The following is a 13,641-nucleotide window of genomic DNA, read 5'->3' on the forward strand; positions in this document are numbered from 1 at the left end:
AACACCACACAGTCATAACATTGCATAGCATGCATTTTTGGTTGCCTTATTTTATGCGTACCGTATTCGTCGCGCTCCTGTACAAGCAGTGTTTGCCACTCCATGCCCAGTACCGGCTTTAACCCACCTCCGCGCTCCTGCGCCTCGTTGCGCCACACGCCCACGTTGTCTCTGATGGCCAGGTCTGTGATGGCGGAGGCGCTCCACACCACACCGCCCGCGTCCCGCAGCGCGCTGTTCTCCGTCACAGCGGCGCCGTCTCGGAAGCTGAGGCCCGAGATGGTGCCGTTGGCCGCCACGAACCTGCGCGCGGGAGTGTTAATGAAAGGATTGGTGATCAGGCCCACGACAAGCGCAGCGCATTCATAAACGGCCTGACGCATGGCAGAGTGTGCGATCCACAATCTGTTCTGGTGCCAACCGCCCGTCCGCCCATCCATTCCATATACGCACACAAGCAATGCGCCATCAAGTGCTGCTGCTGCCCGCCTGCCCGCCGCCGCTCACCCGCCGCTGCCGGCCCGGTTGCGGAGTACTGAGCTGCTGCCGGCTACGTCCATGGCGACCACACCCAGCAGCGCGTAGAAGGCGCCTGCGGGGAGCACGTGGGCGTGAACATGTGGAGGTGGGTGCATGTGCGGAGGCGCGATGGGGTGGGGTGCAGCGGCATGGGCGGGACGTCGGGTGGGGCATGTGGAGGTTGAATGCAGTGAGGCGACGCGATGTTGACGGAAAGGGGTAGGGTGGATGCCGCAGTGTTGGTCCGCAAGGCTGCGTCTCATGCGTCCAGGTCCGCCCTGCCCAGGCCATGAGCGTGTCATGCCGCACGACGCACGTACGTGCCCCAGCAGCCTCACCTCCCTCTGAGCCGGTGCCGGCGCTGTTCTCCGACACGACCGACGTCTGCGCCACCACCACCTGAGACAAGGCGCCCACGGCACACACGCCGCCCCCAGCGCCCGCGGCGCTGTTCCCGCTGAGCGCCGAGCCGCCGGTCAGTGTGAGCCTGGTGACGTCGCCGCCGGCCCACAGGAAGCCGCCCGCCCCCGTGACGGAGTTGAGCACCACGCGGCTCTGCTGCGTCACCTCGAGCGACTCCACCGTGCCGTTCACCCGGACGGCGCCTGTGCGTGGGTGGATTCGGTTGGGTACTTTGCGCTGCCGAAGCAGGTGCGCGGGACGAGAACTGATTGGGGAGCATACCCTATGCTGCCCAGCCACACAGTCTATGCAGGTTTCCCGCTGCAGCCTTGATACTGCTGCCCCGTCCAAGACATCTGTGCCAGGTCAACGAGAGCAGTAGCAGCAGCGACGCACGCACCTCCAAAGAAGGCCGCCCGGTTGGAGCCAATGGTGCTGCCGCCCGCCACACGCACGGAGCGGAGGTCGCCCGTCACTGCCAGCGCGCCGCCGCCACCTGGGTGGGTGAAGCAGCAGGTGCAGACCGTGCGCAGCGCATGTAATGAGCAATCAGCGTGCGGGATGGTATTTGCGGCAGGTCAAACATTTGGACTCCGGACCACTCAGTCATGCATATTACGGCAGAGAAGGAGCGCACTCATGCTGTGCGTTGATGACGTACCGTCTCCGGCGCTGTTGTTATTGAGGGCCGAGTTGTCGGCGAGCAGCAGGTTGTATACGGAGCTGTTGCTGTAGATGCCGCCGCCTGCATGCGTAGCAGGTGAACACAGCAGCAGGCAGGGCGTCAGTAGTCCTTAGGACACGGGTACGTAGGCACGCACGCACTCGCTATAGGTATACGTCATAGGCTGTGCCAGCCAGTGCGGGAGGTGCATATGAAAGGTAGGGCCCGTAAACCAGACCATACCGGCAAGGTTGGCGGAGTTGTCAAAGAAGCCGCTGTTTCCGGAAATGACCACCGCGTCCAGCGTCCCAGACACGTGGATGCCGCCTGCGTGTGCGAGGATGATTCGTCCGAAGCACATACACGTATGTCAGGTTGTGTGCTGCTGGCATCCCCGCGCTATTCCCTGTGCTCCAGCAGACACCTCTGCCCAGCCAGCAGCTAGGGGACCTCGCAGCATGCGGCTCCTTTGTTGCCTTCGGACCTACCCCTGACCCACCTTGCCCCGGTAATCCACGCCAGGCCCCACCGGCTGGCATTGATTATTGTATTATTGGACAGAACAGCACGCAGACGCGCGCCCGCCCCGACTTATCGTGACAAACAGTCCGCCTACCTCCCAGGATAAACGCTGTGTTCGCGGTGAAGGTGCTCCCATCCATCAGTGTCAGACCGCTGATCCGAGGCATGAGCGGCCACAAGGCACGCACGCTGATGCCGCCGCCGTCCCTCCCCGCACTGTTGTAGCGGACGTGGCTGTTGTTGCGGAGCGAAAAGCCGAACAGCTCACCCTGACCGCTGCCATAGTCCAGCAGGAGGCCTGCGGGGGGGGGGTTACATTCATGATTAGTTAAGGAAGGGGGGGGGCGGGGGTGCAGGCAGCAGCACGGCTTGCATGGCTTGCATGCACGGTGCGCCGTTCGGCCTGGGGACTAAACAAAGGCCCTCATGTGTGATTGGTTTCACGCTAATAAAGCGTCATCGGGTGCACCTACCTCCACCGTTGTTGTCAATTGCCTCATTGAGCTCCAAGCTGCTGTTGTGTTGAAATGTCATGTCGTACACACCGAGCTTGCAAAAGATGCCGCCTGCACGAACCCAGTCCGCCACCAGAAGGCACGCACATGCCGTTACAGGTGGGCCAGCCTTGAAGCACACTCTGATGACTGCAGACAAGACCTAACACGCGCGCCAGGCACAAGCAGCGCGTGCGTTAAGTCTGCCCCCATCCACCCATACACGCGTGCAAGCCCAGCGGCTCACCGCCAAATCCGGCCCGGTTGCGGCGCACGCTGCTGCCGTGCTCCACTGTGAAGTTGCGAATCCTGCCGCGGACCTCTAAGCCGCCACCTGAAGGTGAGCAAAGCGCAGGCCGGCAGGTGCAAATGAGTAAAGGACACGTAGGAGGGATCACCTTTAGGCCAAAAGCTGCCAATTGTAAGTCCCCATCTTCAATTGGCCGCCGCGCTCACCAGACTCGGTAGCATTGTTGCCCTGGATGGTGGAGTTGTACTGGATGGTGGCCTGTGAACGTGCACAGGAGTGGTGGACGCCATGGGATTGGAAGGTCAAGCAACAACGATGGCTAGTGCCGGAGGCGCAGGCAGCCGCCCCCGTGTTGCGTGGCAGTACCACGGGCGTCACAGGCCCCCGCACGCAGCCACCGCCACCGAACCCACATTGACTAGGTCGCCGTCCAGCAGCAGCCCAGCGCCCGAGGTGGCAGTGTTGTCCCACACGCCGCTGTTGTTGGAGATGAGCAGGTTGTAGATGTAGCCCGTCCAGCCTGCAGGGGTGTGGGGCGTGTGTGTGTGTGTGTGGGGGGGTGCGGTCGGTGCGTTTGTTGTGGCGTTGTTGGGGCGGGCGTGCTAGGCGTACGTTGTGGGAGAGTGGAGGAAGCGGGCCCAAAATGCCAGCCAGCATGCAGGCACATTGAACCGTGCTGGTAGATGAGGAGTGCAACCATGAGCGCATGTGCGAACGTCTGAAACTGTTGAGGTGAGGCTTATGACTGTGACCTACAGCCGCACAAGCGCGGCTAGTGCTGGCTTGTGCTTGGCGGCACACGCATGCAGCAATCACCTGACAGGATTCCGCCGCCGGTGCTGACACCGGGCCCACTGCTTCGGACGTGGGAGTTGTCGATGATGCGCAGCCGGTTGAACCCCAGTAGGGACGCGACTGCGCAGCAGCAGGCACACGGCACGTAAGGTATTGCGGGTCGGGCTTGGTGGGCTGATACATGGCCAAGCTGCCACGACCAACTGCGTCACAACGCAGCGGTCATGAATCCCCTCCTTTGAAAGTACTTACTCGCGCCGCCCCAGCGCGCCGAGCATCCGTAAAACACGGTGTTGTCTTGCAGCGTCATGTCCGAGATTTGGCGGAACGCCATGATGGCGCCTGTTGGGAGCGAGGGGCGGCACACGAAGCGCGTGAACGGATACGTTACTGATTATGTACATGCGCACAAAGTGAGAGCGCAGGCGCTACAAGACACCCGACCGACGCTGCTCAGCGGACCACATGCTGGCGGGCAGAGCTCGCTGCGTATGTCAGGATACCCAGTGTAACCACCCGACGGATGCGTGAATTCACGGCGGTGCTCCTCGCTAACGATCAAGGGTCGCGCGTCACCCACCGCCTATCCATTTGGCGAAGGACCCGGCGACGACGGTGCCGCGACTGAACTCCAACGTCTGGATCTCGCCCGTACACGCGATGATGCCGCCGAACCTGCAAACAACGGCGTTGCACAATAACGATTCGACAGCAAGCGCAGCAGAATTTCAGCAACTGTCCCATCCAGGTACACGCTGACAGATGCGCTTGCAAGCAAATCCGAGACCAGGGGTATTGCGAAAGCATGCACTTCCCAAGAAAGCAAGCCGGCACATACACGCCCGCGCACCTGGCAGCGGTGTTATCCGTGAAAGTGCTCCGGACAGCGACCATGTTCAGGATGTTGCCCCACGTGAAGAACACACCACCGCCTGCAGTTTCAGTTGAAAGGCACAAAGTGTGCCCAGCATCAAGTTAGTCATCGCGGCTTCTTTGCCACGGAAACCATCTGCATGACCTTGGCGCCATGCCCCAGTACTCGTCTCCCACCTCTCCCGCGGTCGCTTCGTCTCCCAGCAGCGGCCCGCTGCCCTGCCCAGCCGCCTACAGCCGCCGCCCACCCAGCTTCATCAATGCCCCCCGCTGCCCCCTCGCGCTATCACGCACGCGCCCATCCAGACGGGCAGGTCTTCCGCGGCGCCCCACCGGCCCCAGCCAATACGCACGCACCTCCAGTCACGTTCACGCCCGACCAGAGCGGCTCGTCCGAGTGCGCCGCCATGTAGGGTATCATCAGCTGCACCGCGGGCAGGAAGCTAGCCGGCACGGTGCTCAATGCACCCAGGCCGGCGGCGCACTCGCTAGGCACCGCGAAGCCCGCCGGCGCGGTGGGGCTGGCCGCCACGCCGCCAATCATCGCGCACAGCTGTTGGAACAGGTAGGGGTACTGCCGGCCCTGGTCGGGAAACTCCGACACGGCTTCGGGGTGGGCACGGTTTCGAAGCACATGTACGGCGTCCAGTGCGGTGTTGACGTACGCCAGGCCGCTGTACGACACGGCTCCAAAGCTGTCGGCCACGTTGTCGCGAATCTCGGAACCGGTGATGCTGAGGTCGTACGTCAGGCTGTAGCTGCACAGCACGCCGCCCACGTCAGCATGGTTGCTGTACAGCGCACTGCCGCGGACCGCCATTTGGATCACGGCCTGGCCCAGCAGCGCCCCGCCCGAGCCGTTCACCGCTGTGTTGGAGTACAAGCTGCTGCTGGTGATGGTAGTGTTAGCGAGGATGCCGACTGCGCCCACACCGCCGCCATGACGGGCCGTGTTGCCGTACACGGTGCTGCTCAGCAGCTGCAGGGTGCCGATGTGGCCGCCACTGCCGATGCCGCCGCCCACGCCCACATCCGTGCCCGCGCTGTTGCCGTACACACTGGAGCTGTTAGCCACCACCACGGACCCTATGCCCAATTTGCCGCCCACGGCAGCGTCGACCAGTGCCTGCAACTCGCTGGTTGCCGCGCCGCCGCTGACGCTGATGCCCGACAGCAGCGTGACATTGAGCGCAGCCGCGATCGGCGGCACGCGCTGCAGCGACAGGCCCGCAGCGTAGATGCCGCCCCCGTGCCGCCGAGCTGTATTATCATGGACCGAGCTGCCGCCGTTGACCTCCACCGCGCCGATAAAAGCGGCGCTGTACACGCCGCCTCCGTCTCCCGCTCCCGATGCGCCGCTGCTGGCGCGGTTGCCGGCGACGGCGCTGCCGCCGATGACCTGCAGCGACCCAATGAGCCCAGCATAGACGCCGCCCCCGGGGCCGCCTGTGGCCGTATTGCCCGTGATGCTGCTGCGGTTGCTGACGACCAGGGCCCCCAGCACGCGCCCCGCGAACACGGCCCCGCCACTGGCGGCCTTGCAGCCGTGGAGCGCCGTGCCGTTGGTGACCGTGAGCGACAGGAGGCCGAGGTAGCTGTGGATGGCGCCGCCGCCGCCCGCCGTCGCCTCGCAGCCCGTCACACTGCTGCTGGAGGTGACCACCAGCTCCAACACCACGCCGCCCACCGAGGCCAGTCCGCCGTTCAAGCCGGCCACGTTGGCGGTCGCGTCAGCGCCCGGCACAAAGTGCAGGCTGGGGATGTGCCCGCCTGCGCATATTGCGCCGCCGCTGCCCCGCACGGCTGTATTGCCAGCCATCGCACTGCCCGGGTCGAGCGTGAATGTCCCCACACTGAGGCTGGCGTTGAGGATATCAACCACCACGCCCGCCACGTCTGGCAGACTCAGCAGCTCGGCCGGCAGCGCGCCGGCCACGCCAGCGCTGAGCGCCGTCCGGACCGCCGGCAGCTGTGACAGCGCCAGGCCGCCGGCGAAGACGGCGCCCCCATCACGCGCCGCGCGATTCCGCGACAGCTGCGAGGTGCCGGTCACGGCCAGGGCGCCCACCAGGCCACCGCAGTAGACGGCACCTCCGTCACCGCCGGATCCCGGCACGGCGCCGGTGGCGGCATTGTCAGTGACGTTGGCGGCGCCGCGCAGGGTGAGGCTGCCCACCGCCAGGCCCGCCGCCAGCACGCCGCCGGCTGTGGACGCCGTGTTGTTCACGACGGCGCTGTTCACGACGTCCACCGCCCCCAGCAGCCCGCCGGCGTGGATGGCGCCGCCGCTGACTGCAGCGGCATTGTCCCGGATAAGGGAGTTGTTGAGCGTCAAGGCCACAACTGCCTCGCTTGCGTAGATCACGCCGCCGCTGAGACCGGCGGAGCAGCGGCTGACGCCGCGGCTACCCGTGTCGCTCACCAAGAGGCTGCCAATCACCCCATCCACGTACGCCATTCCGCCGGAACCGCCGGCGGTGCAGTTTGCCACCTCGCTGCCCTGTGACAGGGTCACGGAGCCGATGTGGCCGCCGCTGCTTACCAGGCCGCCGCCGCCGGTGCTCGCAGACACCAGTGCAGGCACTGTGCCCGCCCTGTTGCGGAGCAGGCGGCAGTTGTTGGAGACGTCGAGCGATTGGATTCCAACCCTGCCGCCCGCGATTGCTGCCAACCTAGTGACCACGTCCGGGGCGTTGGCGATGTCCGTAGGAATCGACGCAAGGCTTGTCGCAATTTGGGCCTGGATCGACGGCGTAGCCGACAGCGGAATGCCGACTGAGTAAAGTACGCCGCCTGAGCGACCGGCTGTGTTGTCGTTCACATCGCAGCCGTCTCGGATCACCACCGGTCCTACCAGGCCGCCACTTGCGGCCAGGCCAACAGACACAGCGCCGCCATCGCCCAGACTCGCTGTGTTGCTACTGAGACTGCTGCCGGTCTCAATGGTAATGCTGGCGGCTGCCGCGCCCACAAACACCGCCCCGCCAGACAGGCCCGCGGCATTGCCTGAAACGGCACTGCCGTTCTGCACCTTGAACGCCCCGATCAGGCCGCCAGCAAAGAGCGCGCCGCCAGAGCTAGTGCTACCGACGGCTGCGTTGTTACGCAGTGTGCTGCCGTGCGCGACCGCGAGCTCGGGCACGCCGTGGGTCGCGTAAACACCGCCGCCATTGCCGGAGCCGCTGCCGCTGCCAGCGCGACAGCCGCTGACGCTGCTGTTGCTGGTGATTGTGAGGTTTACAACCAGCCCATCCGCATACACCGCTCCTCCGCTGCCGCCGGCTGTGCAATTTACCACGAGGCTGTTCGTTGCCACGATGAAGCTCCCGATGAGACCCCCGCTGCTGATGGCGCCGCCGTTCCCGGCGGTGTCGCTCCGGCCCGCCCAGTTATTTGACAGCTGGCTGCTGCTGCTCACCTCCACAGACTGGATCCCGACTTTGCCGGCTGCTATGCTGGCATCCAGCGCGGCGATAGCAGGGATGCTGCGCGTCTCGGCCGGAAGCGAGCTGAGGCCCGCCGCGACGGCGGCGCTGATGGAGGGCAGGGCCGACAGCGCGTACCCCACCACACGCAGCGCGCCGCCGCTCTTGCCGCACGTGTTCCCAGACACACTACTGCCGCCGCGCACCAGCACCGGACCCACGAAGCCCACGGCGGCGCCCACGTTCACTGCACCGCCGAAGTCTCCGGCGGTGTTGCCGTCAACGCTGCTTCCCGAATCCACCGTCAGGCTCGAGAGCGCGAGCTTCGCAAACAGCGCGCCGCCTGAGACGCCGGCCGTGTTGCGACCCAGCTGGCTAGCTCCCACGAGGCTGACAGGGCCCACGAAACCGTCTGTGTAGACGCCGCCTCCCGAAGCGCCGGCGCTGTTGAGCTGGATCTGGCTGGCGTCAGCCAACGTGAGCGCCGCCACACCGTCGCGAGCGTAGACGGCGGCGCCGCTGCCGCCCGCGCTGCTATCGGTGACGTAGCTCGCGCCCGCCAGGCTGACGGCGCCGATCATTCCGGTGACCAGCACTGCGCCGCCCGTGGCAGCGGCCGCAACGCCCGCGCTGTTGTTGCGGAGGTAGCTGCCTGCCGTCAGCGTGAGGCTCTGGACGTGCCCGGCTGTGAAGAGCGCGCCGCCGCCGTAGAGCGCGACGCCACCCGCCGGCTCGCGGCCCGCCCAGTTGTCCGCCATATAGCTGCTGGCGTCCAAACTGATGGCGCCCACGCTGGCGAGTCCTGACATCACTGTTGCGTTGAGGGCCTGCATCTCAGGCAGCGCCGCCAGCTCCGCCGGAATGGTGGCGACGGCGGCCAGCGCCGCGGCCAGCGCGGCGGCGTCGCTGGCCAGCGGCTTGCCGCCGACTCGCAGCGCGCCGCCCGAGGTGCCGGCGCTGTTCCACCGCATGTAACTGGCGCCGCTGAGGGTCAGGCTGCCGAGCGCGCCGGCTGTGTGGGTGGGCGAAGCCGGGTGGGTGGATGGGTGGGTGGGTGAATGCGTCGGAGTGCGGGTGAAAATCAGAGATGGTGATAACGCAGACATCACAGCGGTGTTCGTTGTATTGACAAGCCTCTGCGCAGCTGACGCTTTCACCCCACACACCCAAGGCCTGCGGTTGCGTGCGCCAGCCGCATCCAGCCACCCACCTGTGTACATCGCCCCGCCCCCGCTGCCAGCCACGTTCAAGGTCATGTAGCTACCTCCCGACAGCGTCACTGCGCCCACGTCCCCGCCCGAGTACAGCGCGCCCCCGTTTGAGGCCGGGGCGGTGTTGGCAGTGACGTAGCTGGCGCCGCTGATGGAGATGGCCCGAATGCCGCCGACAGCGCACAGGAAGCCGCCTGCGGGGCAACACGCAAAGCGCACCCACGGCACGTACGTGTGCAGAGAGCACACACCCATGCAACACATGTATGTATGCTAAACGTAGCAAATTAGGAAACCCGCATGGCCTTAGTTGCGCCCTAGCTTCGGCGGCTGCGTGTTGGCCGCAATGCCCTATGTACCTCAACTGAAGCAGCATACAAACGCCGTCCAGCCATTGATGTACCCAGCCACGCCGGTGCAGCGAGCTATCCTGCAATAGCGGCTCATCCGTTTCCCTCTACTCGCACTCACCCACGCCGGTGATGGCTTTGTTCAGAGACACGTAGGAGCCGCCCGACATCTCCAGCGCGTCAAGTCCGCCGGCGGTCCAGATACCGCCCCCCTGTGCATGTGCGTGTGTCCGCAGGATTGGCGTTATGGAGAGCACAGGGCCGAAACACGCAGGAAGGTCATTACCGTACATGCATGGTGCGCGTGCAACACACACGTATACGGGACAACGGAAGTGTAGCAGGCTGACAGGGTGCCCTCTATGGTGCCCTCAGCTGTGAACATCGTCATCACCGCCGCCGCTGCAAACAAGCGGTGACAATCAACCCCACGCGAAAATCCTATCCTGCCCTCGCTTACGTCAATTGTGGCGAGGTTGTTTGAGATATACGACGCGCCGGTCATTCTGATGGTCTGGATGCCTGCCACACCCGTCCTGATGGCGCCTCCCTGAAGGTGCGCAGGCGATAGGTGGCGGAGCGGGCGGCCGTTTGGTTGCAGGGTATGAACGCGCACCTGTTGGCACCCCTAGCTAGCCTGCTGCATGCGCTGCCAAGCAACCAGTGACGGCCTTGCCACTCGATCACACAACCCATGCACGATGCCGCGGCGCACTGATTGGCTCCTACAACGCGTTGTCCCGCACGCACCTGTCGGTCCGCGCTGTTGCCGGTGATGTGGGACGCGTCCATGAGTAGCTCTCCAAGAAACCCACCGGCGTAGATGGCTGGGAGCGTGGAAGGATATGTACGGTGAGCCGTGGGGCGGCAGTCGTGCTGTGCTTGGATAGGCATGCGAAGCGCATCCACACCCACGCATCTTGAGGAACCGCACAGCACGCTAGAAAGCAACCAGCAGCAACCAGTCGCACCCGCCCGCCGCACACCCTTTTGCACGCGGTCCCGTCCAGCTTACCTCCACCGTCGCTGTTTGCGCCGGTATTATAGTTGGAACGTATACTTCCGCGCGTCAAACTGATGCGGTAGATGTTTTGCGCAACATAGAGCGCCCCTCCCATGGTTATAGCTGCAAACAGCAGACAACATCGGGTTCCTTCAGCGGCTTGACCAGCCTACCTCGTCCTTTTGGGCCATGCACTTACGCGCTATCTACCGGCAACACCACAAGTAAGCAGCATGCTAGCTCACTCGCCCAGCCACAGCTGGTCGCGGTTGGCACGCAAGCAGCCAAGCAGGATTGAACTAACCATCGCACCTACCGGTGTTCTGCTGTATGTTGGCGTCGGTTGCGTACACAGCGATGATGCTGCGCCCCGCCCACACGCCTCCCCCGGACTCCGAGGCCCTGTTGTTGCCGCCCAACGGCGAGTTGCCACCGCTCTGCCCGTCCATCTGAAGCCTCACCACGCCGTCGTTTGCATAGATGGCGCCTGCAGCAGGTATGCCCGGCACGTGTGCAGAGTGACGTGAGCACGCATGCTGCACATGCAAACGAACGATCCATGCGGTGTGTATAGCAGGGCATCGGCGTGCCGCTATCTAGCTTTGGGGGCGTTGCCAAAACTTTAATCTACACAGCACTATGTCCCTGATGAATCGCAACCAAGCGGAGCCCAGCAGCTACGGAACCTACCTCCTGCCCTTCCAAAATTGTTTGCGAAGTACGACTGGGTCAGTACAACCTGCATGGCAAACCGTTTACAGCAGTAAGTAACAGTATGCAGCAGGACTACGCGCACAGCGTTAGTTGCGGGGCATGCACGCATAGGTGCTCACTACCCGTACGCTGCTGCTGCTACGTTGGCAAGCGGGTCCTTCGTGTTTTCTGCCTCAGAGAGTGGAGGGGCTCAGCCCCTTTTCCCGTGACCGGGGAACACTTGTCTGCCTTGTGCTTTCTACATAACTCTCACACATGCAAGTACCGCGCTACGCGGGCATTTGATTGATGATGAACGTGGCCACGCAAACATGCACGCACCTGCCCGACTACTCCACCCGAGTAGAAGGCTCCTCCCTGCAATTGATAGGTGCAATGGCGTTAGTGATGAGACACGCACGCACGCTGTCAGCGGCAGTAATAAGCCAAGCAGGATAACAGGCCCTGAACAGCAGATCCCCATACAGGCCATGCCGCATGCACCGCTACCAGCAGCTGCGCAAATACGTAGTACGCGCGCCGCTCTCGCTAACGCACGCACCAAGTCACTGGCATAGTTGGCAGCCACCGCGCCGTTGGCATCGGTCGTGAAGGAGAGCAGGTTGCCGGCCGTGCAAATGGCGCCACCCCTTCCGGAATTTGCTGAATTCGTCTTAAATGCGGAGCCCCCTAGCAGCTGAATGGAACCTATGCCCATGCCCCCGTTCTGTAAGATGTCGATCATCGTGGCGACTTCAGGCTGGGCCCTCACGTCGGCTGGGATGGTGCCATCCACGGCCACAAACAGGGCGTCTACTGCGCCCCTGAGTCCGCTGATGAAGGGCACGTAGGCGGCAAGTGAGCTAGCTGCGACGTCGTTGATGAGTGCCCGCACGGTGCTGGTCATGTCTCCCTGCGCGTAGATGGCGCCGCCCTCAGCTGCTGTGTTCAGCTCCATGTAACCGGGGTTCATGACGATTTCGCCAATGGCTTTGCCCACAAATCTGCAAGCAAGCGGCATAACAGCGGGGAAAATGAGTGCAAGTTTGAGAAGTTCAGTCTACCGCATGCATGTGCGTGCGGCCCCACGCGCAGTGCCGTCGATTTCCCCACAAAAACACTAACGTGTGTACTCACATCGCGCCGCCCCTCCCAGAGGCAGAATTGCTGCTCAGCTGGCTGCCAGACAGCAGCTCCAGCTTGACTGCATGCATTTGCAGCGCGACCAGCAGAAATGCACGAAGTAGTAAGGGCCATGCATCTTGCGGATGCCGTCCGTACCGCCGGGGACGTGGATTTCATTGATCATTTTTTGGCGCCGAGACCCTAGCTAGTTATCCACGCCCTGACATACAATCTAAATGTTCGATGAATTAGTTGAGGGACACGGCGCCCTACCCCCACAGCAGCCCGCCTCCATGAATGTTTCGACACCTTCGTCGCAGCCCTATTAATGCACTAGCAAGGTTTTGATATATTTTTCATGCGCGTATTTACGCATGGCAGAACCCACGGAGATTGCCTGCGGCGCAGAAGGCTCCACCATCTCCACCAGCGGCTGCAAGCGAAATGCACGTACGGCACATACGAAGCAGTGAACGGCCCTCGCACCAGCCAGCACGTGTGTGATGAGCAGGCCATACATCCCTAGAGGTCAGCAGCCCAGCAGCGATGACACACAGCCACGCACGCATGCATCCTGCAGCAGCCCGGAAGCACTTACAGTTTCCGGTGATCTGGTTCCCGCCACTGTTCAGAGAAATGTGGCCGAAAGATTGTGTGGTGTACACGGCCCCTCCCGAGGCTTCGGCGCGATTGCCGGTCATGCTGCAGCCAGGCACTGTGTACACGGCCGTCCACGTGACGTCCTGCACTGCGATGGCGCCGCCCATACTCGCCCTGTTGTTGAGGATGTTTGCCGAGCCCGTGAAGGCAATCTTGGCAACCGCCACTGGCCCGTTGTTGGCGACGTTGTAGATGTAGATGGCTCCGCTGTGAGGTGGGGAGTGGCGCGTGGGAGGGCGGGTGCATGCATGGCGCGAATGCGTCACGTGCGTGCATGCGCAGCAGGTTGCTTGCTGGCAACCCAACAGCCATCCACGTAACCGCTTTGTGTTCTGCGCCGGCTTCAAGCCGCCGGTCACCAAGCCGATCATCAGCAGTAGCTGCACAAGCAAGCAAGCACTCCACAGCGCCCCCCTGCACGTGTGCGTGCTGCCAGCAGCCTCCTGCCTACTGTTGGCTACCGGTAGGAATAACCTGCCAGCCTCTAGCGTTTTACTGGTTGGCCACGTACGCAACCGGTCCTACGTACCCTTTGAGCCGGGCCACGTTGTTCGCCATAGTGACGGAGTCTTGGAGGTCCACCGAAATCTGCGAACCAAAACACACATATTGCAGCCGCGCACATTTAAACGGGCAGATGTTGAGCAGACCGTTC

At 63.4% G+C, this 13,641-nt stretch overlaps 1 protein-coding gene across 1 annotated transcript in view; it reads right to left on the reverse strand.

Annotated features, from left to right (window-relative positions):
• Positions 1-13,641, reverse strand: part of CHLRE_06g309800v5 (uncharacterized protein) — a 30,006-nt gene that overhangs the window by 13,683 nt on the left and 2,682 nt on the right. Inside the window, exons 7-35 of the mRNA XM_043063770.1 lie at positions 13,516-13,574; positions 12,925-13,193; positions 12,715-12,759; positions 12,339-12,405; positions 11,764-12,205; positions 11,544-11,579; positions 11,199-11,247; positions 10,825-10,995; positions 10,521-10,631; positions 10,256-10,332; positions 9,966-10,055; positions 9,627-9,717; positions 9,155-9,349; positions 4,877-8,956; positions 4,497-4,578; positions 4,227-4,321; positions 3,899-3,988; positions 3,668-3,766; positions 3,265-3,371; positions 3,058-3,109; positions 2,849-2,935; positions 2,581-2,673; positions 2,202-2,405; positions 1,829-1,912; positions 1,583-1,666; positions 1,322-1,417; positions 858-1,124; positions 508-592; positions 128-303 (exon numbers count right to left, since the gene is read on the reverse strand). Of these exons, the coding sequence (XP_042924476.1) occupies positions 128-303; positions 508-592; positions 858-1,124; positions 1,322-1,417; positions 1,583-1,666; positions 1,829-1,912; positions 2,202-2,405; positions 2,581-2,673; positions 2,849-2,935; positions 3,058-3,109; positions 3,265-3,371; positions 3,668-3,766; positions 3,899-3,988; positions 4,227-4,321; positions 4,497-4,578; positions 4,877-8,956; positions 9,155-9,349; positions 9,627-9,717; positions 9,966-10,055; positions 10,256-10,332; positions 10,521-10,631; positions 10,825-10,995; positions 11,199-11,247; positions 11,544-11,579; positions 11,764-12,205; positions 12,339-12,405; positions 12,715-12,759; positions 12,925-13,193; positions 13,516-13,574 (7,483 nt within the window). The remainder of the gene's footprint in view (positions 1-127; positions 304-507; positions 593-857; positions 1,125-1,321; positions 1,418-1,582; positions 1,667-1,828; positions 1,913-2,201; positions 2,406-2,580; positions 2,674-2,848; positions 2,936-3,057; positions 3,110-3,264; positions 3,372-3,667; positions 3,767-3,898; positions 3,989-4,226; positions 4,322-4,496; positions 4,579-4,876; positions 8,957-9,154; positions 9,350-9,626; positions 9,718-9,965; positions 10,056-10,255; positions 10,333-10,520; positions 10,632-10,824; positions 10,996-11,198; positions 11,248-11,543; positions 11,580-11,763; positions 12,206-12,338; positions 12,406-12,714; positions 12,760-12,924; positions 13,194-13,515; positions 13,575-13,641) is intronic.

Source organism: Chlamydomonas reinhardtii, chromosome 6, assembly GCF_000002595.2.
Source record: "Chlamydomonas reinhardtii strain CC-503 cw92 mt+ chromosome 6, whole genome shotgun sequence".
NCBI classification, from domain to species: Eukaryota; Viridiplantae; Chlorophyta; class Chlorophyceae; order Chlamydomonadales; family Chlamydomonadaceae; genus Chlamydomonas; species Chlamydomonas reinhardtii.